This window comes from Chamaea fasciata, unplaced genomic scaffold, assembly GCF_029207755.1.
Source record: "Chamaea fasciata isolate MVZ Bird 193981 ecotype frontalis unplaced genomic scaffold, bChaFas1.0.hap1 SCAF_2, whole genome shotgun sequence".
Lineage (NCBI taxonomy): Eukaryota > Metazoa > Chordata > Aves > Passeriformes > Sylviidae > Chamaea > Chamaea fasciata.
Window position 1 is genome coordinate 18,751,874 of NW_027094087.1, and position 22,978 is coordinate 18,774,851.

Sequence of the window (22,978 nt, forward strand, 5' to 3'; positions counted from 1 at the left end):
CTCTACTGCTGGGTGCTTTCCTTGCCTCACTCAGGGTGTGCTTCTACATCTCTGTAAGTGGCTGTAAACAGCTTTTGCCCTGGTCCCCTCCCTGCCAGTTTTGCTCATCTGACCCTGGGCAGACTCACTGAAGGAACAGAGCTGGCAGAGGATTTACAACCTAGTGTAAAAAACCCCAAATCCACAACATCAATCCTGCTCTGTTTCTCCCTCTGTAGAGGGACAAATCATGCCAACCACGAGCACTCAGTTATGCTGGACTTTAAACTGGGACCTGGCTGCACAGATCTTGCTCTGAAGGGCAAGAGCTCAGGTTGTACAGTTTGTCCTTTATGTTCCATGGATAACGCAGGCAATCTTTCATCCCCCCTCAATTTCCTTCATAACTAATTTCCTTAAGCATTATGGGTAACTCAGGTGCGTTAATGTCAATTTTCATCTCTCTGTAAGTCTCATAATTTACAATCAACTTGGAAATAGCGAGCTTGGTATTCTTTAAAAAAAAATTTGAGGATTATGGCATGATAATGTTTTTTCATACCAGCAAGAGGCTTTCTCTGTCTAGACACCAAAAAAATGAATGCCATTATAATGCTCAATAAAATTGGTTTGGGTAAAAGCACTAGAGTTCAAATTTAACATATTAGTATAAATAGTTTCCCAAATTTAAAATAACATTATTATATATAGTGCCTGCTTGTTGTTGTGTTTGTGGTTGGGTTTTTTAAAAAGAAAAAATCTAAAATGCTGAGATTGGATGTGAAGAAATGAAAAGCCCTGACTCCTAATCAAGAAATTTTTAGTGTAACAGCACAGAGAGGAATATTCATCCATATAAAAGGTGAACAATAAAGCAAAAGAAGCAGAAAAAGTAGGATTTGATAGGCATTAGTAAGTATAATCTGAAGGACAAACTACATGCCGTAGAAATGCTTTAGATCAGCATCAGACAAGACACTGAAGTACCTTAAAGATGGGGCATGGTCTGGACATTCAGCAATTACAGAACTATTCCAGGCCACTGCATCTCATTTAAAAAAAGGGCTTTATTGCAGATGGAGGTGTTTTAGAAAAACAAAACAAAACGAACTCAAGTAAACTGAAGCAGTAGGGTACTGGAGTGCAGCTTTGAGTTCTGAGTGGCTGCATTAGCTGCCAGCACTGGGAAGACTCATATCTGGAAATTACATGTTTCTCTGGCATAGTAAAGCTCTTCAGATGTGCAGACAAAATGGAAGAGATAGTAAAACTGTCTTGTTAAAAATAACTTGGAGCTGAGGAAGCCATTTTTTAGAGTAATTATTTATGAAAGTACAAGTGGACACGCAATGCACTTGGAGAAAAATTAAAGGGTCAGTTACACCAGAGCAAAGCTACCTTTGCTATCCAGCAGTTAAAAGGCAGTAGCACAGGACCCTTTTCAGGTTTTACATGCTCAACACTTGGCAAACAAAATGGGTGGGCAGAGTAACAATGCATGATCTTATGACAGGCAAAATATTCATTAAATATAATAGTGTAATTAATCATGTACTGATACATTACGCGCGTATTGCACCTCTTCCAAGAAAAAAGAATTCAAAGCCAAGTATAGAAACATGAAGTTCGTTTTCATGTAGAATATAAATACAGTGGAAGCCTTTAAACTTCATTATCCTTCAGAGAGATCCATCTGAACCTGTCAGCTATTGATGCTACTGTGAAGACTATAGACCCTCATGTTTTTAGGGGAAAAGTACTACCCCTGGCTTGCGTTTTATTTCCCAGCCTGTGATAGTAAAGCACAGTTTGAAAGAGTTCCTGCTCTTGTCTTCTGCATAAAGACATTAAAAGCAACTATTGCTTCAATGGTTCAACTAGTTCAATGGCTGCTTTTGAAGTGTTGCTGATAGTTACTAAATAGTATCCAGCTAAAGAAAATTTACTGAGCTCTGTGGCTCTCACCATCCTGGGAAACGTAGAAAACCCCAACTTTTCCTACATGAACATAATGACTTCCTAAGATTCTTTTCAAGACTCCTTACATGTTAATCTCGTTGAGGGAATGGGAACTTGACAATGAAGAATGACCTTCAGTGATATCCATGCTTGTGTACATTCTAAGGCACAGCTGGAAGAGACTAATTTGCCCTATATACATTCACATGAGTGAAAGAAAAAATAACAAAATTCTCACTGTATGTGACAATGTATAGAACCATATACTAGCCAAAGTTACACGAAGTGAAACTATCCAGCCAATGAATTGAGAAAGTCAAGATTTTCAAACAGAAATATATTAGAATGACTAGAAATGACTGGACACCCCTTCAAACCAACGCTTCACCTGTAGGTAACTGCACTAAGCTGCACGCACAAAGCAGAGGAACCATCCTAAGATCAGTTTGTGTCCTACCTAGGAGTGCAGAATGCAGTGACTTACAGTGCACAGTGATGGTGGTCGAGTCCATCATGCTTTTGTCAGTCAGCGAGCACTTGTATTCTCCTGTTGCGTTTCGTCTCACATCTGTCATTATGTAAGTATCTGAGCCTCTTATACCTTCTGGTTCTCCCTGGGGGTGGAAAATGATACATTTACTGTACATGGGCCCACTAAATCCACTAATTTTTGTTGAGGATTTTTTTGTTATAAGGATGGTGAAATACTCCAAAGTACGTATAGACGCAGCATCACTGAGGTGTAATTGCCTATTACTTAAACTAATATTTACGTCCTGCATGACAACATAATTTAAAAAAAACTACAATCAAGAGCTTACTCTTTTAATTGAACAACTAACTCATTTTAAGAGGACGTTAAAATACAAAATTTGAAAATGTAGCAGAAAAAATAGCCTATTAATAAGTATTGCAGAAATCAAAACAACAAAACAAATCATGTTTCTAAATCTAATTCTGATATACTCAGTTCAGGACAAATCATGAGCTGAATTGTACTGCACTGCACATTTTTGAACAGCAAAAGCACACTACTGTTTTGAATTATCCAGCAAATGTTGCTTTATGGCCATCCAGTACCCCAGTTTCCCTGATTACTGACTTAGATCAGCTTTGAAACAAGCACAGAATGATACCCTTATTCCTATCTCTGAATCCAGAAAGAGGTTTATAATACCTGTGAGCCTTTCAAAGAGATCACCCATTGCAGCTCTCCTTGAGAGAAAGGACCAGTATCAGGGAGCCTGAAGATAAGACAAACTTGGGTGTTTAGCTCACTCACTGTGATAGTGGAGCAAGGAGAGATACCAGACACTTTTTCACTGGCATTTAGTGAGTTTCTAGGATGATTCACTGAATCTAAATGGCTGTTCCGAGATAAGGACTTCGGCTCCTAGCTCCCCTTGCTCTCTCCAGCAATTCAAACATGCCAGGAGTCCAGAGGAGATGACTATTATGTTCAGAGGGTGACATGCTGGGTTTGAAATATCTGAAAGGATATCACTTCTTTGGCTTCTCACAAGAGCAGCTCTGCTCAGGGCTGCAGCAGGAAGAAATAAGGCATATAAAATAGGAGCAGGAAGCAGGACATGGGAACAAGGACCAGGAGTTTTAGAATATAAAGCCACATCTGTCTGTGGATTTCGCCAGTACTAAGAAGATTAATGGCAACAAAGCCTTTATTTTTGTCAGTCTGTCTCTTAAGCATTTTACAGATTTGCTCTCCTGTGCTGCCACACACGTTATTTTTTGTGTTGTTATGCCACCAAACAATTAATTAACTGAAGAAAAGAAATTGCACAAAGATTAATCTGTGAAAGCCCAAAAAACAGCTGAATTAATTTGCTGTACTTTCACTGCTGAATCTGTGTTATGACAACAGATGACATAGTTTTCTTCAAGATGTTAAACTGCTGTAATCAAAACTGTTTATTAAAATACCTGATGAAGGGAAATGAAGACTGGTAATTTTTAATAGGTCTAAACTCCTGAAAAATTTGGGTGGGCTGGGAGGAAGGAGAGGTTTTTTCAAAAATATTTTGCCAACTGAGGTGAGGCATTCTCAGAGCATGATATAATGGTCAACGTCTATTTTCAGTGTTTGTCACACAGAATTCCTTTCTTCATTTGTTACAAATCCACGTAGACACTGACATGTAGCAACGTCTGCAGGAAGGAATGATACAGAATATTTCACTAGGCAAGGACAGCAAGGCAGGACTTACTGGAATGTAAAACAGGAACTCCTGTGGAGGAGGGTTGCCATTTCCTGAGCACTTCAGAGTGATGTTATCGCCCTCTTTAATGTTACTGCTTTGTGGCAGCACTTGAATAGTCACCTTCTCTGTTGGGTCTGTGAAAATAATGTGCATATTTAATAGCTCCATCATAATCCACACAGCAACACTATGCATACACTATTGATGGCCCAAGAAAGTGCAATTTTATCATCCTGCAGCTGAAAATATTTGCATGTGTAGATCTTCTTATAAAAGAACTTGAAGTTAATCACACTTTCTATATTTTTGCCAATTAAGTGCAAAGAAGTCATATGACATTAAATTCATTTTTTCTTTTCCAAAATACCTGTAACTGAAACAGCAATGATTACAACCATGTCATGTGCTTTAAAGCAAAAGAAATCCTGATTAGTATGAACCATTTCATGGTGTGATTTCATTATGAGGGATTAACTTGTCCTCTGTGAAATTCCCTGTTTGGAGCACTGCAGCAATCAGAAAAACAACTGAAGCTCTCAACGCCATGTATTAGTATTAGATAAGAGCCTTCTGGCATTAAAAAGAAATAAATATGAACTAAGCAACTACGTTCAGCTTATTCTATATGCTGATCACTACAGGCTTTCAGAAAGATAAATCTGGTGAACATAATAGGGCCCTTAACATAGTCAACAGAACAGTAAATGTAGCATACTTCTGTCATGTTCACTGAAGTTGAACTATAACTTACATTTTACTTTCATAATTTTTTAAAGCAGAGCATTCTTTAGCAGATGCTATTCTTTCTAAGCAGAGGCCTAAACATAATTTTTAAAAAACAAAGTAAAATGAACAAAATTAAAATAACACGGGCAGGTAACTCTCACTATTTTAATTTCAAAGGATAAATAAAATTCCATCAAAGACGCCAGTCTTGCATTAAGACAGAGCACAGGGGACCTTATTAGACACTAAAAAATCTCCACAGCAGAGAAAGCCCTGGCTGACAGGTGATTCTGTGTGTTTAGTGAAGCGTGTGCTCTACAGCCCTCTCCACCCTCCAGGCATTTATCACCTCTGTCTCCTACAGTGGGATTTCTCAGTACCAGGAGCTGCATTTCCCTGTGGCCTCTCAGGCCTGAGAGCCCTAACACAGCCCAGCACCTCACCCCTGCCGAGGGCAGGATGGGTGCTGGATTCCCAGCAGCCACAGCCTCCCTCCTGCAGAGCCCCAGCTCCCTTCCGAGGCCAAACAAGCTTCTACCACCTCAGCACCTTCAGAGCTGAAGCACAACCTTGTCTGCTTGGGAGAATGAAGCCCAGCATCACTGCTGGTATGGAATACAGCAGATGCAATGAGATAGCTGGCCAGGAGTGACATGCATGCCCCTCTTGGTAGCTGCTGAGCCAAAAAACTCAGCTCCAGGGGCTGCTGCAAAATGTCTTTGCTCCTGTCAAGTTTATGTTAAGGTAAAGTTATCATAAGGAATGTCTAGATATATCCTGGAATTGCTTAGGCTTTGTCTCTAGGCTGAAATGGGAGGAATTAATAAAGAGTAAGACTTTAGGACTTTAATTTGGAACAGGTTTTTCCCCACAGACATAAACAGCACTGGTTAAAAAATGGACACAGTTAAACAAAAGTTACATTCTTGCAAACTATCAGTCTTTTCAGTATAAATATCCTACCCTTCTATCTACTGTAATCAACTGGGATCAGATTTTAATTTAATTTGCTTATCTAGGAAAAAAACCCAAACATAGAGAAGTAAGCAGCTAGACTACTTTAACTGCTGTCTAAGACAAAGAGGTCATTCTTCTGAGGAAGATGCAGCCTGAGAATAGCAAGGTGGTGTCCAGTGCCATGCAGAGTGGGGCTTGGTATGAATAATGTACTCCCCTGCTTTCACTAAGAAATAGGAGCAGCCTGGTGAAGACACTTCTTGCCTCTCAGTGGCTCACACACCTGACTTGGCTCATCTTGGTGCTTTTGCAAATCTGAGATTCTGCTTTCTACAACAGCAAAATTCCAGGGGCCAGCACCAAAAGGCAGCCATTTAGTAAATGAATGCTGCTATCCCAGAGCTGCCCCAGCCACTGTGCCATTTCAAGGAAAAAAGCAAGGCTGGAAGCAGCTGAGTGTGAAGTGTCTTTGGCTCTAATCTGTTATGTACAGCAGTTGATCCATAACAAGACAGACACCTAACAACAGGGCATGACTGGGAAGTCTGCCTGACAAACATTATCTTTGTACACTGATTAATGCTGAGCAGAACCCCACATAACTGGAGCCTAGATAATTAAATATCTGAGACGGTATCTAAGTGTCCAGCTCCGAGACTTCTCTCCTAGTACGCCTTGCTTTCAGTAGCTTCCTTGCTTGCAGCTGAAAAACCAAGCACATAACTGCTGCTAGCTGAGCTAAATTACCCAAATCCAAGCAACATCCAACACAGCAAGAGCTAATTCACTCTTCTTCTCATACTAGGTTACAGTGGCTGGCTCCTTCCAGAATGTGAACTAGCTATTAAACACTTGACTACTAAGTCTGCACTAACTCAGTGCAAAATATAAAATAAAAAACCAAAACAAACAATAAACCATTTCTTAGATCCTGACTGAATAGATCTATCTTTTAAAAAAATCTTCTGAAGGCACAATTTCAATCACGCTCTCCCCATTTCTTTAGGAGAAATGGAGAAGTTGCAAGGAATGAGCAGCAGGTCTTTATGATTTTATTCTATTGCTTTAGAGATACAAAATATCATAGCTTTGACAGTCAATCTAAAATAAAAAAGGCTGAAAGTCTTCTGTTTCTTAAGACTTGGAGTCTGCCATTTTTTTTTTGATCTGCATTATATTTGACTCATTAAAAAAAATCACAATTATTGAGAAACTAATTAAGAAGACTGAACTTAACTAAAAAAGCAAACCCAAATCAGACGGGTCATTATCGTCAACTAACAGCAGGTCATGAAATGCATCTGTTGAAGCTTGGACATCTATTAATAAAGAACTTCAAAAATTCATTTGGAGATGCATTTATGCAGAGTAAGGAACTGAAGTTACAGCAGATGAAAATACTCAGAAAGAAAACTGAGTAACTTCACACCCTAAAGCCAGAGTTCATACCTGAGGCCTCTTCAGTACTGAAAGGTGTGCCTGTCTCCCAGTATTTGCTAATTAGCAGCACACTGCTGGAATTAATTAAGTTGTGTGTTATTAGACCAGGACAAGAAGAGCTAGGTTATCAAACATTAAATCTTTATACAGAGGGCACACTACACATGGCCAGTGAGCACCCCAGAGCCATGCAGCCTTCTTTTCCCTTCATACTGGCAAGTTCTTACTTGCAAGTGCATGTAGGACACGCACCACAGAAATCTGGAACAGCCTCACCCTCAACAGGTGAAGTGGCCCTAATGCATGAAAGCAGAGGGGAAATGAGGACAGCACAGCATCTCTTGGCAAGTTGTAGCAACAAATGCTTTCTGGTCATTACATTTCTTTCCTGGGAACATCTGCCATGCACAGCAGGAGTTATTCACGGTCATGGGGCTCCACAAATGACAGAAAAAAACACAGTGAAATTTGATACCCAGGTTTATAAAGCAAAACCAAAAAACTAAGAAATGCCTCTAGCTTTAAAGCGATGAGAGAAGTGTCTGCAGGCTTGTAACACCTATGGTATTCCCATAAATAACAGCTGTCCCAGAGGTTTTCTTCTCCATTAGTTCTGCTGATTGTCATTCAGGAGAAACAGCTGGTAAAATGACAACCCTAACTCCAGATGAAACCAAAGACCAGGTGCTCCAAGGTTTGGTTTTATTTGATTAAGGTCAAAACTGATCCCCTACCCTGCAGCTCAAAAAACTTTACCTGCAGAGGAAAAGCAACTACTGTCTAGGCAGAACACACATGGTACTTCCAACCTATGGTTTTTGTTTTCAAGGCAACAGCACACTCACACTACCTGGAGAAATCCAGTGCCTTATTTTCTATGCTTTCAGCTGGATTACACAGTTGTCATACAACATATTGCCAAAACACAGATGTTGGAATGTATAATTAGACCTTATCGTTCCCAAAACAGGGACTCATCTTTTATGAGATTACTTGAAGTGTGCAGAGAAGTAACACTTGACTGGACATATTGTCTGTCTCCTGTTCCTCTACATCCTGCTGTGACCTGCTGCCTGCTACTGTCCTTCAGAACTGTCATTTTACAATATTTTGAAAGGTCTCTTCCCCTGGTCTCTAAGTGCTGCCACCTCCTCTGATCTTTCCTTGCCAACAGCCTGTTTTGTTTATTCAAAGAAACATTATGATTTCCACATCTGTCAGTAACACAGTAAGGAAGCTGCTTTAAAATTCAGTCCACACAGAAGCAATTATTTACACAAATTCTCTACCTAAAAGTCTACCAATATTCAAATTATACATTTTAAATGTAAAACACAGCATCTTAACAGCTGTAGAGAAGCATTGTGTGCAAGGTAGATAGCCAGCATTAACTGCTTGGTGATGACTCTGAAAAGATGTAAAACATTTGAGTTTACTAGAAACTGTATTGTGTATTTACTACCTATTTCAGGGGGTACAGATACTTTTATACAGTCACTTTTATCAACCACTATAACTTAAAATTCTCAAAAGTCTATTTCACTGTAGCTTTTTATAGCTATCTCTTTTCACTTGTGAATGAAATCTTGATATTCAGTATTCTATTGTTAGGAAAAATGAAATCTCAGGTAAATCTGAAGATAATAAAAATTACTTTGGCAATTAACTCAGACCTTCTTGATGCAAATCAGTTTTGAAGAGAGCATTTCAATAGCCAAGCACCCTCTGATTTTGTAAACTGTTTCTGATTTAGCTTTCCCCTGACCTGGAAGTAGACTTTGTACAGCAGGATATGCTTTTTGATAACTTACAGTGCACATCGAAGACAACTGGTTCAGACTGCATTGTTTTCTGGCCAGATGGTCCATAATAAGTAACAATGCAAGAGAACTTGGCATTTACATCTTCCTTTGTTGGCATGTACTGAAGGGACGATGTCATGGTGAAGAGTCCAGTTGTTCTGTCCACAATCTTTTGCAAATTTATGACCACAACTGAAAAGGAAATAATGTTTCAGTGTCACATAGACAGAAATTGAAACCTTTTTCCTGTGTGTTGTTGCTTGTTCTGCATTTGAGATCAGGCTGTAAACATACAAGAAACATGACATGTCACCCAAGAGATTGTATAGTTTTCCTCTGCCACTGAATTATACCAGGAACATTTTACCAACAACACACTCCTGACCTACCAAATCTTTTAAATCAAATCCAAACATAAAACTAGTTGCAAACTGGGGGAGGTTTATTACAAATATCAGCCCAATTTCTAAGACAGAAAGAAAGCCTCAAAAATGATGGCAAAAAAATTAGGATCCAATTTATTTTTTAAGCATTCTCTAATTTATGGAAGGAAACATGTTGTAGTTTTATCAGTCTATCAAAGTTAAAAAGAAAGAAAAAAAATTGTTATTCTTACATATCCTGGGAAATATATAGTTGTATAGGCTGATGCTCTGTGTGTTCCAAAACACAATACTGGACAAGTATGAAACTGAGATAGTTAATACCTTATAAAAAGTTGGAAATTAGCTACAAGTTTCTTTTAGTTATACAGGTCCAAAAATAGCTTTGTGTTAGCATTAATAAAAGCAATTCTCCTCCCCATGGTGTGTATTTAAAACTGGAACTAAAAGAGAATTGTTACAAGGTGTAGCTTGGGTACTCTGAAAGGCCTGAACATCTCCTTCCAGCTGCATCTTTCCACATGAGCAGTTTTTCTCAAAGGAAGAATACATTAGAGTAAGGCAGAGCAATATAAGCACAGCTCTCCATTCATTCACCCGTGTGTGGATCCAGGGACACTGGCCATGACCAAAACATACCATCATCCACGGGCTGCAAGGCTCTCCCATTTTTGTACCATGTGACGTTGCCCTCAGGATAGCTGTCCCTTGAAACACACTCCCCGAGCTGCAAAACAGACAGGAATCAGTCTCTTGTTTTTCCCACTGGGTTTTCACACAATTCTGTTTTTACTTACGCCGTTTTGGGTCAAAAGTTCTAGGAAGTTCAAATGCTTAACCTCAACCACTTTTCTCGAATAGGGCATATCAAATCAGTGAGGGGCAATTTGGAAGAGGGTGGTGGGTCTAAGATCAGGGTGGCCCCTGTTTGCAGAACAGGCAGGAATAAATAGTGTAGTGGCAAGGCTACTGCTCTGTGCTCGGCCTGGCTAAAGACTCACAGGCAGGTGTTCATTCACCTCTCTGAGCCATCACCTCTGTCTGGACTGTAAAGGGACTTCAGGCAGCTGTTGGGAACATAACTGTGAGGGAGAATGCTGCTCTTACCATTTGTAGCTTCTCTGTTTCTAAGAGGTTTGCTTGATGTAAGATTTCTGGTTGAGAGGGTTGTTCTAAAACATAAATAGGATAAAAGTACTGGTGAAGGGAGCACAAACAGCTGTTTGAAAAACAAAAAATAATAAAAATATGTGGACTTGTGAAATGAAACAAAATAATCTAGCCTGATACAGTCTTACCTATATTTTCCCATTAAAAGAAGAAAAGGTGAGGTACTTCTATTTCAATATTAGGAAAAGATCAAGAACAAACTCTCACTTTAAATGTGTCACACCTTCCATAGTGAATTCTATGTACTGTGACAATACATCTTTTAGCCAGACAGACTAGTTCACCACCCAAGAACAGAGAACCTGATCTACTGATTTATAGGATACACATGCTGGAGAAGGAGCCAGTAGTACAGAAACTGTAGCAACAAAAAACCAGCTTTCCTGCAGATATTACTGTAGCTAAACTGTCAGCATTATAAAGGAACAAATTGAACCTAATCATTCTTCTAATGTTTATTTTTCCTAACTGGGATTATTACATTTAAGAAATTCAGATGATAGAGGAAAGTGCAATTATTTTAACTGATTCTGTGTTAGTTATGACTCTCTTAAAAAATATAAACTTTTTCTTCAGTGCCAGTTAGTTTTCTTACTTACTTTTATTATGGTAGATGGACCTCTTAGCTTGCCAAAGTGGAGGATCTCTCAGTATTTCCATCATAAAAGACTACTTTCTGGGGACTATATAACTTGTCTGTTAAAACAGTTTGGCCTGAAGCCCGGAATGCAAATTTTTATCTCCAAAAGAGACAGTTTTGCCCACAATTTTAAAAGAAGAGGGGAAGAGTGAAGGAAAAAAAATAAATCAATGTCTATACAGTCAAGGAAAGGTTCTACACCCTATCTGTATTGCTTAAACAAGCTTACTTTTACAGAGTGAAACATTCTTAACCATGTCAGCCTACAGAGCTGTTTCCCCAAATCAAGCTTCCTACAAAATACTGCATGTACTTCGGTAATCCCAGCCCTAAGTGGACTTCATCACAGTCTTGCCGAAGTCTCTACACACACTGATGAAGTTATTGATGTGCAGATGCACTGCTCCTGTTGTCACAGAGGTAGCAAGCCTGTGTGTTTTCCCAATAATCCATTTTATTGTGTGCGTGTTTACGTGCAAGTGCACAAATACTCTTCACTTGGATGACTACCCCAGGATGGAGCAAAATCAGGTCAAAAGGGAAATGGAAGTGAATAAAAGAAGCTGCTCATCTGACATTTTTCAAATAACTTTGCTTGTGGCAAAAAACAAAACCACACAAAAGACACAGTCAAAGCTACGCACTAAGACCATCATATTTTCTTCAAAGGACTAATAAGGATTTTTATTTTTAGGAGATATACGTATGTTTATTTCTCTTTTGTTAGCTTTAAATGAAAAAGGCTGATCTTTTCCATATAAGAACCCGTCAAGGACAAAATATTTTCACCTCGATTCCAGAAAACATGGTTTTACAAGACCATTAACAGGCCTTCTGGGTCAGATTTTTGGCTCCCATAAACAGGGATAGTTGCCTGCCTGTCCCAGTCACCACCTGATCAAGCCACGACACCTTCCCCCACCTCAGCTTTGCTTCTTTTTGTCTCTCATCTCCCCCAGCACTGGTTAGAGAAGAGCCTGGCTGTGGTGTGTTGAGGGAAAGGGAAGCCCCCTTGCCCTGTAGCTGTAGTGTGGGGCTCTCCCCATTTGGAGTGCTCTGTGACTGAGCAGATGTTCCCGTTGAGAGGCTGCCACCTGCTCTCTGTGAGCAGCCTCCGAGAGGAAACGCCTGCTGCCAGACCCCCACACGTGCACCAAGGTAATTCACTGCAAAACACTTACTTGGCATTTACCAGCTCAGCGTCTGAAGCGAGGAAAAAATTTTAAACTTGGCAGCAAACCCCACTTTGGTGGGTTTGCAACTTCAGCACACTGCTTATCTCTCAGCTTAAGAGCTTGCCAGAGTACTTTGCAACTCTATATAGGCCTCATAATAGAGGGGAAGAGAATTCAGTGCCTACAAAAGCCAAGTGCCGGTGCAGCAGGACAGCAGCTCCTGTCCGCTGGGCTGCTCTGCTCTGGAAACTGGCCATTTAATTCCACAAAAAAGTTGCTGACAGGGTCCATCTGGAGAGCTGGTAGTGCTTGTTTGAGCAGTCAGTGAGAGAAACTAGCAGGTGGTACCTGCACAGTGAGCCATTTCAGCTCCTTAGTCCTGAGATAATCAGGTAGCACAGCTGAGGACGGAACAAGCTCCAGCAAAACCCAGAATCAGTCCTGACTTCTGGGACGCAGCCAAGTTTCAGGTGCATGAGATTCTGGTTTATGAGGGTCACACTGAAGCAGCCTAGCTCTGTACCTGTGGCTCAATGAGTTAGAAACTCCCCCCATTAAATAAATGAAGCTTGCCAGCTACTCTTAATTCTTCTGCAATTAAAGCAAGCAAGCAACTAAAAATGAGAACTTAAAAACCAGACTCAAGAAAATTAAATGCAAAGAAAAGTTAAGAGAACCATAAATAAAGCTGTGAACGCAAAGTGAAAAAACACAAAGGTAATTCTTCTTGCAGCGCTAAGTTGGCCATATTACATGCGTGGCATCCTCCCTTCTTATCTTCCTTAGTAAATAGAAGCTTTCTCTATTAGAATTAATGCACAGAATAAACCAGACAAGCTGTGCTCCATGGCTGAGTTAGCATTGTGTTAATGCTTAGTAGAGTACACAGTAATTCAAGCAGTTAGTTTTTCATTTTACCGTATACCATTGCCTCATCTACATATTTACCACTGTGCAATAAGTAAACATGATAATTCTTTATCATTTCCTTTGAAGCACTGTGTTCACTATGTGTGCTCTGAGCACACTCCTCCCTGTTGTCATTAATTCAATTGTTCTTGCAGTCAAATTGAAAGTGAAACGAGGGAATTACTATTGCCTTCTAATCTAGCTTTAAACTCCTTTATGTGGCTGACAGCATAGATTTCATTGAAGACACCCTGACACCTTCTACCTGAGGGAAGCAAAAGGCTGCCCTTCCAAAACCTGAATTTGTGTTTTTCAAGCAGAGTGTGATCTCTTTGAAACTGCCCATACCTGCAGTCAATGTGTTCCCACAACAGATTTGCTTTGTACAAATCTGTGCCTGAAGAGCAACAAAGGCCAAAAGCCATGTAAAAACACAGGCTAAGGAAGATAAGACACTGCAGTCACAGCTCTGTGTCCCTAAAAATCCACAATGGATGCCTCCCCAGGCTGACTCAGGGTTTGATGGATTACATTTGTGCTCTGAATCAGCACCAGGAGGGGACCAGGCTAGTGTCTGCTCCTGTGTGAGCTCTGAACTGGGCTGTGCCTGTCAGGGCTGGGGTTTGCACTGCAGACCAGCCTTGCCACCAAGCTGTAGTGACACCAAACACTAACGAACCTTGCTGTGCTTCAGGAGAGAACGGCAGACTGGTACTTCTCCTTCCTACCATTCAGCAGGGGACAAAGCAAGCATTTGGGGCTGGTGGCTCATTTTCCAGCCTCTCGCTCTCTCCCTCACAGTTTGTGCTGTTGCACAGTAGCTGCTCAGAGCCACTTCAAACCTCCCCCCTGAAATAATCCTGCAGACTGCACATGGTTAATGTTTCCCTCCTGCAGCAAAATTTGCTCTGAGAACAAATGGAAAATAATCAATGCTAATTTTACATTTTTCATTTCCAAGGCCAAATGACATCACATAAGTGAGTCATTATCAAAGTCTAAAATTCTCTTTGAGCCAGCACTTATCATGAATAAACTGCAAGTGCAGGCAGTCCTGTTACATAAATGCCACCAGTAGATTACGTTTTTGAAAGCTGCAGAAATTTGCTAGTCTTAGTAATTTACTGAGCCAAACTTACATTCTTGGCTTTAATCCTGCCTTAAACAAAAGATTCTGTAATTTATGATTCAGATGCTGATGAATGTTAATGGTAGTAACAACTAGATTTACTTACTGAAAACTTTGACTATCGTCGGCTCTTCGGAAACATCATCTTCTGTAACTAGCATACATACAAATCTCTTTTCATCACTGATTCTTGCATTCCTGATGGATAATGTATAGTTTTCTGAGAGACTCAACCTGTCTCTGTAGTCTGGTACATCATCATACTGCACATTTTTTTTTGTTGATGATCTGAAGGCAATAAATACTGGAGATCCATTTGGCATTTCCTATAATAAAAGGAAAGACACCTCTATTTTGCATAAACACTCATTTAAAAGTTCCTGAAGATTTGCAATTGGTACAAACATTTAATTAAAAAAAAAATCTGCAAACTGTATCAGACGGCTTTTTTTTTTCCTGATTAATTTCTGTTGTACGTAGAAGAAAGGCAGTGTAATAAGAGCTCATTTAAGACTGCCATTGAGAATATCAACAGTAGAAATTATTTCAATCCTTTGGCTCCATCTCAGCATAGCAAAGGGCCTTCTCTGATAAAAGCTGGTGTTTTTGGCAGCACTTACCACTGTCTGTATGAAAAAGTATTTGAAATAGAAGCAAGTGTGAGCTAGTCTCAAGAGTTCCAATTTCCTTTTTTTCATTATTGTTTTATATATTCATATTGTTTATTTGGGATATTTAGACTTTAGTTCAAATGTAGGATTTAATCAGGCATAACTGCCTATTTTATTCTAAATTACTTGTTAGTTTTTTTTTTTTCCTTTGTCTTTAAAGGACCCAAGAACTTGGAGCATGGGAATATACATACAACCAAATATTGTTAATCTGCAAAGTATTGTTTTCTAGACATCCTCCTTATACAGTTGCCATCCCAAGAAGGAATACAAAGTTGACAGCCTTGTACAAATCTCTCTCTCTCTCTCAAAAAAAAAAAAAGAATTTTATGAGGAACAAAGTTACGGGGGTAGTTCTACAGGATTTGATCCTTTCCTATTTACACAAACACACACACAGAGCAGCCACAGACAGTGTCTGCCCTTTTTTAAACAGAGGTGAAACACTGATTCTATCCTTATGTTCAGTATTGTGCCGGGTGCTGGAAAAGGTTTTAATTCCCTTTTATCCCTTATACCTTGCAGCACTGATGTCAGAGTGTTCCCAGCACAACACCTGGACTGCAGAGCCCACAGAAGCATGATGATGCTGTGACCAGATGAGTGGTGTCAGAGCTGGGCAGGCAGCAGGAGGCATCAGTTGGTTGTGAAGTTTAAATTCCCTCACAGTCTTTCTCCCTCTCCTACTTTTAACTCTTGGATTTGTCCAATGTTTGTCACACAGAAAACACTGTCCTGACTCGATACTCTTGACAAGAAGTTGGCTGCTAAGTGCAAATGAGCTCCTGGCTGCTATAGTCCACCCCAGCTGCAAGCACACACAGGGAGACACTGAAGTGAGCAACAACTGCCATGGTGCAAGTCTCCCAGTGCCTCCAGGTTCCCACCAGGAACCCAAATTCCTCCTCACAAGGCAGTAGAGAAGAAAATAGAGTTCATCCTTCTTCCAATAAAATAATCACCTGATGAAAAAACCTAATCCAACCCTCTGTATTTCCATGCCCTGGGAGAAAAGACACCACTTTCCCTTAGTTGTGTGGGCTGTCAACAATTTCATACAATAGCAACTTGGATAGGCTTCTTTGTATATTAGGTTTTGTGTCTCTTTCCATTTAGAAGAAGCTGCAACAGCTCCACTTGTTGCATGGTACTTGTCCAACACAGACAATCCAAATGCAATGGAAAGAGATAATGTGTTTCTTCTTTTCAGAATATCCATGTGTCTTCAGAGAGATGGACTTGTGTCTTCCCAAGAAAAGTCAGCAGACTGAAAAATATGTAAAAGGTAGGCATTCCATCTTCTGAGAGCTCACATGAAACAGTTTTACTGTCCCCTTTTGGGGGAAACTTTCTCCCCAGACTTCTGACTTAATTTCCTGACAAGTGTTTGCAGGAAAAGAACTATTGAGTGGATGTGGGCTGCAAAAACGATGATAAAAAGGAAGGAGCTAGGGGAAAAAAGGACTCCCCCCACCACTGGTTCCTTCTCCTGTAAAAATAGGCTGGTGGATGCCATTTGCAAAAACAGAGAGAGAACTACATAATTTTAACTCCACTAGAAATTATCCATTATTGCAGGTATATTTTGTTTGAGAAGAGGAAATTTAGATGAACTTCACAGAGGCAGGAAAACTATTTGCCTCAATACAGTCTGAGAAGCAAAAGGGGGCTGGTATCCCTGTGTTTTTACCCACATATACTTCCAGGTTTGCTTTGACTTGGATATGCTGATTCTCCGTGTGGCCTGGGATAGCAATCATATACAGGAGAAACTCATCCTGTGGTGTTCCTACTGCAGGCTGGGCAGCACACCTAGAGAGCACCCATGATTCTGGCTCTGTTCCCTGCCAGAAATGGCAGAGTGAAACCACCAGTAATTCTCCCAAGGTCAGGTCTGTTCTCTTCTCTGCAGTGCACTGAGCATAACGGAGCCTGAAACAGATCGGAGTGACTGTCAAATCAACCAAAGACAGGGACAATGTTTTTTTTCCCAGGGATGGAGCACGCTCTGCTTCAGGCAGGCGACTTCAAAAGTGTTCCGATGTACAACAACGGCTCTGTCAAGTGAGCGAGACACCACAGGATAACATGCCAGATCTCTAATACAGGTTGGCATAGAACTCTTGACTAATTATTTCTCTTGAACAGTGAGATTAATTCCCCAAACCTCTAATCTGCACTTGGCAGAAATTATACAGCTTGGAATCTTGCAGTCTTACAAACAAAGGAATAAATGGTTTCATACATGAGACAGAAATCCTATCATTTGGGATCTTAAAATCTCACACACACACACAAAATACACATCATCTTATAACAGCTCTAATAAATATAAAGGTAAGATATACTTACATATTTCCATTTTCCAAACATAAGACCATCTGGTACTTCTAGAGGACAAGGCATAGTAATAGTGTCTCCATATATTGCATTTACTGTGTACAATCCCAGAGCTAGAGGAGAAACAGAAAGGGAGGAAACAATTTTAAGAGTTTTCTTGAATTCCCGCATGCTAGCTAATATTTGGTTCACACCTATTGCAACAGCAGCTCCTCTGCAAATGGCTATTTTCCAGCATGTAGAATTTATCGGATTCTCAAACCTACAGCAAAACAAAACTCCTGCCACTAAATTTGTTAAGTGAATCTTAGGACCTTTTTGGACCCATGCTTCCTGCCAGAGCAAATGGTAGCCAAGGGGATTTCCAAACGGGACTGCACCTGCTCTATCAGATGAATACCTACACAGCAATCAGGATCATCTCAAATTTAAAATGTATAAAGTGAAAATTCCTAACCTTTATTTTCTTCATCTGAAAAAAAAAAGCCTGGAGAGGTTACATTGCAACACAGTGTTATGAGGAGGCCAGCAAAGAAGTGATACTCTGGCTGCTGCATAACATTAAAAACATAGGAAATTATGACAGAAAAGGGAATGAGGATATTAAAATGTATTCCCTAAAACCGGGGGGGGGGGGGGGGAGGGGGGGGGGAACAAAAAAAAAAACCCCAAAAAAACTAGTCTGCATATTTACATTTTGGAAAAATTAAGTTAAATTCTTCTATGAATTATTTAAGAACAGCTTTTTTTGGAAACCTCAGCACAATGTTATTGTGTTAATGCATATCAATTTACAGAATAAAACTGACCCACTTATTTTCATTGTCCAAAGCATGTGAATTGAACAAAACCAACAGACCCTAAAGTGATGAAGTGCGGAAATGCAAGAAAGCTTAAAGGGGAAGATGTTACAACTCGGTGCCTTTGCTACAATTCAGCTTTGGTCCTCCTTTCCTTAGCTGCCTCCTCTTTGCTGCTCCTTGCACGGGGGAGAGATTTTGCTTCTAGTGCTTGCCCAGAGAGTGTGCTGGCAGCCTGCTCTCAGCCACACATCTGCAACTTCTGTCAGATTCTTTGCCCAGAGATGCAGGATCTCTCGCTTTGCTGTCCCTTTATTTGGAACTGTAGCTTAAAGGCTTGCTGCCAAAGGAACTGTATTTAAGAGACTGAAGTAAGATGCTGGTGATGTAGCCAGGTGTTTCTAAGGAGAATCATCCATTCCTTCTAGAAACATTAACTTTTCTGGAGATTCAGCCCTTCCTCTCTATTGCTGGAAAAAGAACCATGCAACCCCAAAGACCTGAGCCACGGACCCCTTTGCTTTTCCCAAATCCTAAGGCAGCTGCCTGAAGAATCTGACATTTCTAGAGTGCATAGATGAACTCAATAGGGAGGATTTTCCAAGGGATTGGTTTTCTGTTTTAAAGAAAATCATGCCTTTCAAAGAGCCAAACACTGAATCCCTTGCCTGTGATTTAAACTAGGAAGACTCCAGAGCATTTTTCTCCGGTGTGGAATTCAGAGCTCACTGTTACACTGTTAACATCAGCTTGCATTTGTCACATGTATCAGAGGGACAAATGAGGCTAGGGGACTTGTGCTGTGTGATATTGCACAAAGAAACAGTATTCCAAAATCTTTCCTTAGAGAAGCTACAACCTGGATGGCACCACCTGGTTAAGGCAGAAAAGCAGGCTGGAGCTTAATGGATTAAAGGAACACAGGAGAGAACAGGCATCACTACCCGCATTTATCTTAAACTTTCATTCCTTCCCTTGTCTCCTTTTCAACTAAAGCACTGGTTATCTTTCTGATTCTGTTATTTCATTAGTCACAAGCATGCTTTAGATGCATTATTCACACTACAAGGACTAGATAATTTTCTATATGGTTCACGGAGACCAGCTGTTTCCTAAATGACAATAGCGGTCATTCCACTAGGTGGTGCTGAGTAAGAGCAATCTTTTAAAATGAAACAAAGATTTTTCAAAGCGATCAGATAACTTCAATTTCACGGAAACAGAGGCAACGTTTTACAATATCAAGCTATAAATGTAAGTAAAATTCAAAGCTGTAAAAAATTTTTCCCTTGGCCCTTTCTTTGCACTCATTCTTATTCTGATCACTAGGAAGGGAGCAACACAACATTGGCTTGGCAAAGTGAATCCTAATTTTTTTTTTCCCCTACAGCTAGAAAAAGCTGTCCTTTTTTGTTTCTTTTCCATGGGAGCAAAATTACAGCACACTTGAAAATATGTATTCAATTAGTAAACTGGGTAGTACCTGTTCAAATTCCAGCTAAGTGTCATTTAGTAATTTGAAATCTGTAATGGTATTTGGCATCATGTGGAAAACCAAAAACTGCTTTATATAAGAGTATATGAGATACTCTTTGGTATTAGGGGAAATACTCCCTGCCATTAGAGGAAAACAAAATGCTGCTCTCTTCTAGACATCCATTTAGCCCCTGCAAAACTGCTAAAGTAGCAAGTATACACCACTGAAGACTCAACAAACAGCTTCAAGAGGTTGAATCAAAATGTTTCTGGAGAAACTCTACAGCATTCAGAGTAAGTAATTGACGAATGGCCTGATAAAGGGAAAGACTAAGCTCTGAATCTAGAGCTTCTTCAGCTGAAAGGTGTTTCTTAAAATGGACAAAATCATGACTTGCCATAAAATCTGTTTTCTGTGAATTTGTTAACACAGAACCAGAAAGACACTGGTTTAACTTTGAATACAGAGAAATGGTCCTCGCAAGAATATAAAAGGTTCTCCTGCAAAATATTCTCATCCTACTTCTGTAGCAACAGATCTAGCACATTGAAAGAGTGCAAATTAATTGAGTAACTGCAAACATCCACCGTAGTAATTGCAGTAATCTCCACAAAATGGCCCTACCAACCTATACATTTAACACAAAAACCCAAAAACCCACTTCAACAGAATTGGAAATTCCTCTCTTTGTTGCTATTAGTCATATTTGTAAAATGGTGGGATGAAGAAGAAAATTACTGCTTAATGATATGATAGTTCTTACCATCAACCATCATATTGTGAGCCCTCTTTACATAATTTCCAGCTCATTCTAAGAAAAATAAAATGAAAGCAGAATCTACAAATACATAACAAATTGTTCCATGCCCTAACACAGTGCAGGGTCAATGTCAGGGCCCTCATTTCTCATTAACTCTGCAGGAGGGCGCAAAGGCGACTGCAGGGAATAACACGACGTCACCAGACATTATGTCCTGCCTTGCTCTATTTCTGGTGCACCTTTCTGTAGCTAATTAAGAGCTCAGCCAGCTTCCTTACGTGATTTTCAGATGTTGTCTTCTAAAACCGAGCTAGTGCTGCTAATAATGCCACTAATTCAGAGGCAGAATCTTGTCCCATGTACACGGAGAGCAGCTCTACCTGCTAGGTCTGAACTGCACCTGTATCACTTTCCTTCCACTTCTTTACATGTATAGAGGCTTGAATAGGCTGAGATTCACTTCATTTCCCTCTCTTTGATCCAGTGCTGAAGAAACTCTGAGCCAGATGAGACCATTCCACACAGGTTAGAACATGGGAGGAAAGCAGCGGCTTCAGGAGGTATGTGATGGCTCAGAGAAAGATCCCAGCAGGGCACTGGTAAATTGAGATGACATAGCTATTGATGCTTTCAGCTGGAGTACTTTCCATGTCCCCATGGCAGTGCTAACTGCTATCTTTTTTGTGAAACACTGTTCTCTGCCTGTGCTACACAGGGGAAGAGCCAAACAGTACACACATCTTCAAGGGACAAAACAAAAAATCTTGAACAGAGAAGGTGCTGTTGTTACTTTAGATCCTCACCAAAAGTGTGAGGCAGGTCATACTTTAGACCAATTATTATTTTTAAATAAACAGGATCATATAGGAAGAATGCACAGAAAGTGAATTAAAAAAGAAAAAAGAAAAAAGAAATTAGGAAGCTGATGTTTCTCCAAGGAAATAACTAAAGCTGTAGGAATTGTGTGGAAAGCAGGCATGTTTTCCACCTCTACCTTCCGTTCGCAATACTGAAACAACTTCTTGCCACAAACACATCTTGTAAGTGCTGTATCTGAAAACTCACTAGCACAGGTACCGCCCAAGACTCCTCTGCACTGGCCTGTACAGCAGGACTTACTTTCAGAGCAGTGGAAATCTGGGGAGCAGAACCTCCCTCAGTACCTTGGTGTCCACTGATTTAAATTATGTTTCACATCTACAAAGATGTCCTGTATTTTCCTCTGCACTTAACGTTTTACAGCTGATGCTTCTGCCCTGGCAGGTTCAGCAATGCTGCTTTTTATTACACTTTCTGGACCCAAGGAGCAAAGTCTCATTACTAGAGAACAGCAGGACATGTTGGCTGCTATGGCTCTTTGCAGCAATCAGCAGAATGAAGCAGGGGAGGTCAATTAGCAGCTTCAGCAATGGCAGTGTCCAGACTCAAGAGCTATTATGTCTATTTAGCACCTACCTCAGAAACTGTAGTTAACTACTTTGGAAACTCTACATGAGGATTAGCACTCCAAATCTTGAGGCATTAGCCCTCCCATCTTTTCTCCAGGTAGCCCAGACTAGCCTGTACTAAATATAATCTGGGAGGTTAGAAGTTTTGCTTATAATTATGCTCATATTTATTTGCTCATATTCTTTCTGCTCTCCACTTCCTAAAGGGATTTCAGCTATACAGGCATACACACGGGTCCTACTGGGCACCCACTCAGATAAGCATCAATTGCTGGTATTGATCTAAATGGGTTGTTTTAAGGAAACATCAAAACCATTACATGTTCTTAGGATTGGGAAGGCACCTTTTAGAATCACAGAACCATTTAGGTTGGAAAAGACCCTTTAGATCATTGAATCCAACTGTAAACCTAATGCTGCCAAGCTCATCACTCAATTATGTCCCTAAGTCTTTTAAAGACCTCCAGGGATGGTGACTCAATCACTTTCCTAGGCAACTTGTTACAGGGCATGACAGTCCTTTTGATAAAGATATTTCTCCTAACAGCCAATGTAAAAGCCCCCTGCTGCAACTTAAGGCCATTTCTCAACTCCCATCTCTCCAGGATCTCCTTTTCGGTAGCTGTAGAGTGATAAGCCTCCTGGTTTCCAGACTAAACAGCTCAGCTCTCTCAGCCAGTCATCACAGGACTCATTCTCTACACCCCTCACCCCTCATTGAACACATTTTTATTAAAAGTAATTTGTTTTTGTTTTTTTAAAGACAAAGCAGTATATGAATGACAGCTGGGCGTTGGTACAATACAAAATGTATTGGAAAAAAACTCTCCTGCTTCAGATGTGACAAGACTTGACAGCAGGTGTTTACCGCCCCAAAAGTTGATGCTTGATAACACCTTAAAGCAGGTTTTAACATGGCAAAGTATTGTTCCTTTAATTAAAAGTAGTATTTGGAGAGGGAAAAAACATAAGAGAGTTTGCAAAATCACAGGCT

At 40.1% G+C, this 22,978-nt stretch overlaps 1 protein-coding gene across 5 annotated transcripts in view; it reads right to left on the reverse strand.

Moving 5' to 3' along the window:
- ALCAM (activated leukocyte cell adhesion molecule) overlaps positions 1-22,978 on the reverse strand; it is a 115,493-nt gene that overhangs the window by 16,964 nt on the left and 75,551 nt on the right. For all 5 annotated transcript variants that reach the window (XM_066175157.1, XM_066175153.1, XM_066175154.1 and 2 more), the window contains exons 2-8: positions 17,512-17,612; positions 14,595-14,814; positions 10,573-10,637; positions 10,105-10,192; positions 9,092-9,274; positions 4,164-4,291; positions 2,423-2,552 (exon numbers count right to left, since the gene is read on the reverse strand). In XM_066175157.1, coding sequence (XP_066031254.1) covers positions 2,423-2,552; positions 4,164-4,291; positions 9,092-9,274; positions 10,105-10,192; positions 10,573-10,637; positions 14,595-14,814; positions 17,512-17,612 — 915 coding nt within the window. The remainder of the gene's footprint in view (positions 1-2,422; positions 2,553-4,163; positions 4,292-9,091; positions 9,275-10,104; positions 10,193-10,572; positions 10,638-14,594; positions 14,815-17,511; positions 17,613-22,978) is intronic.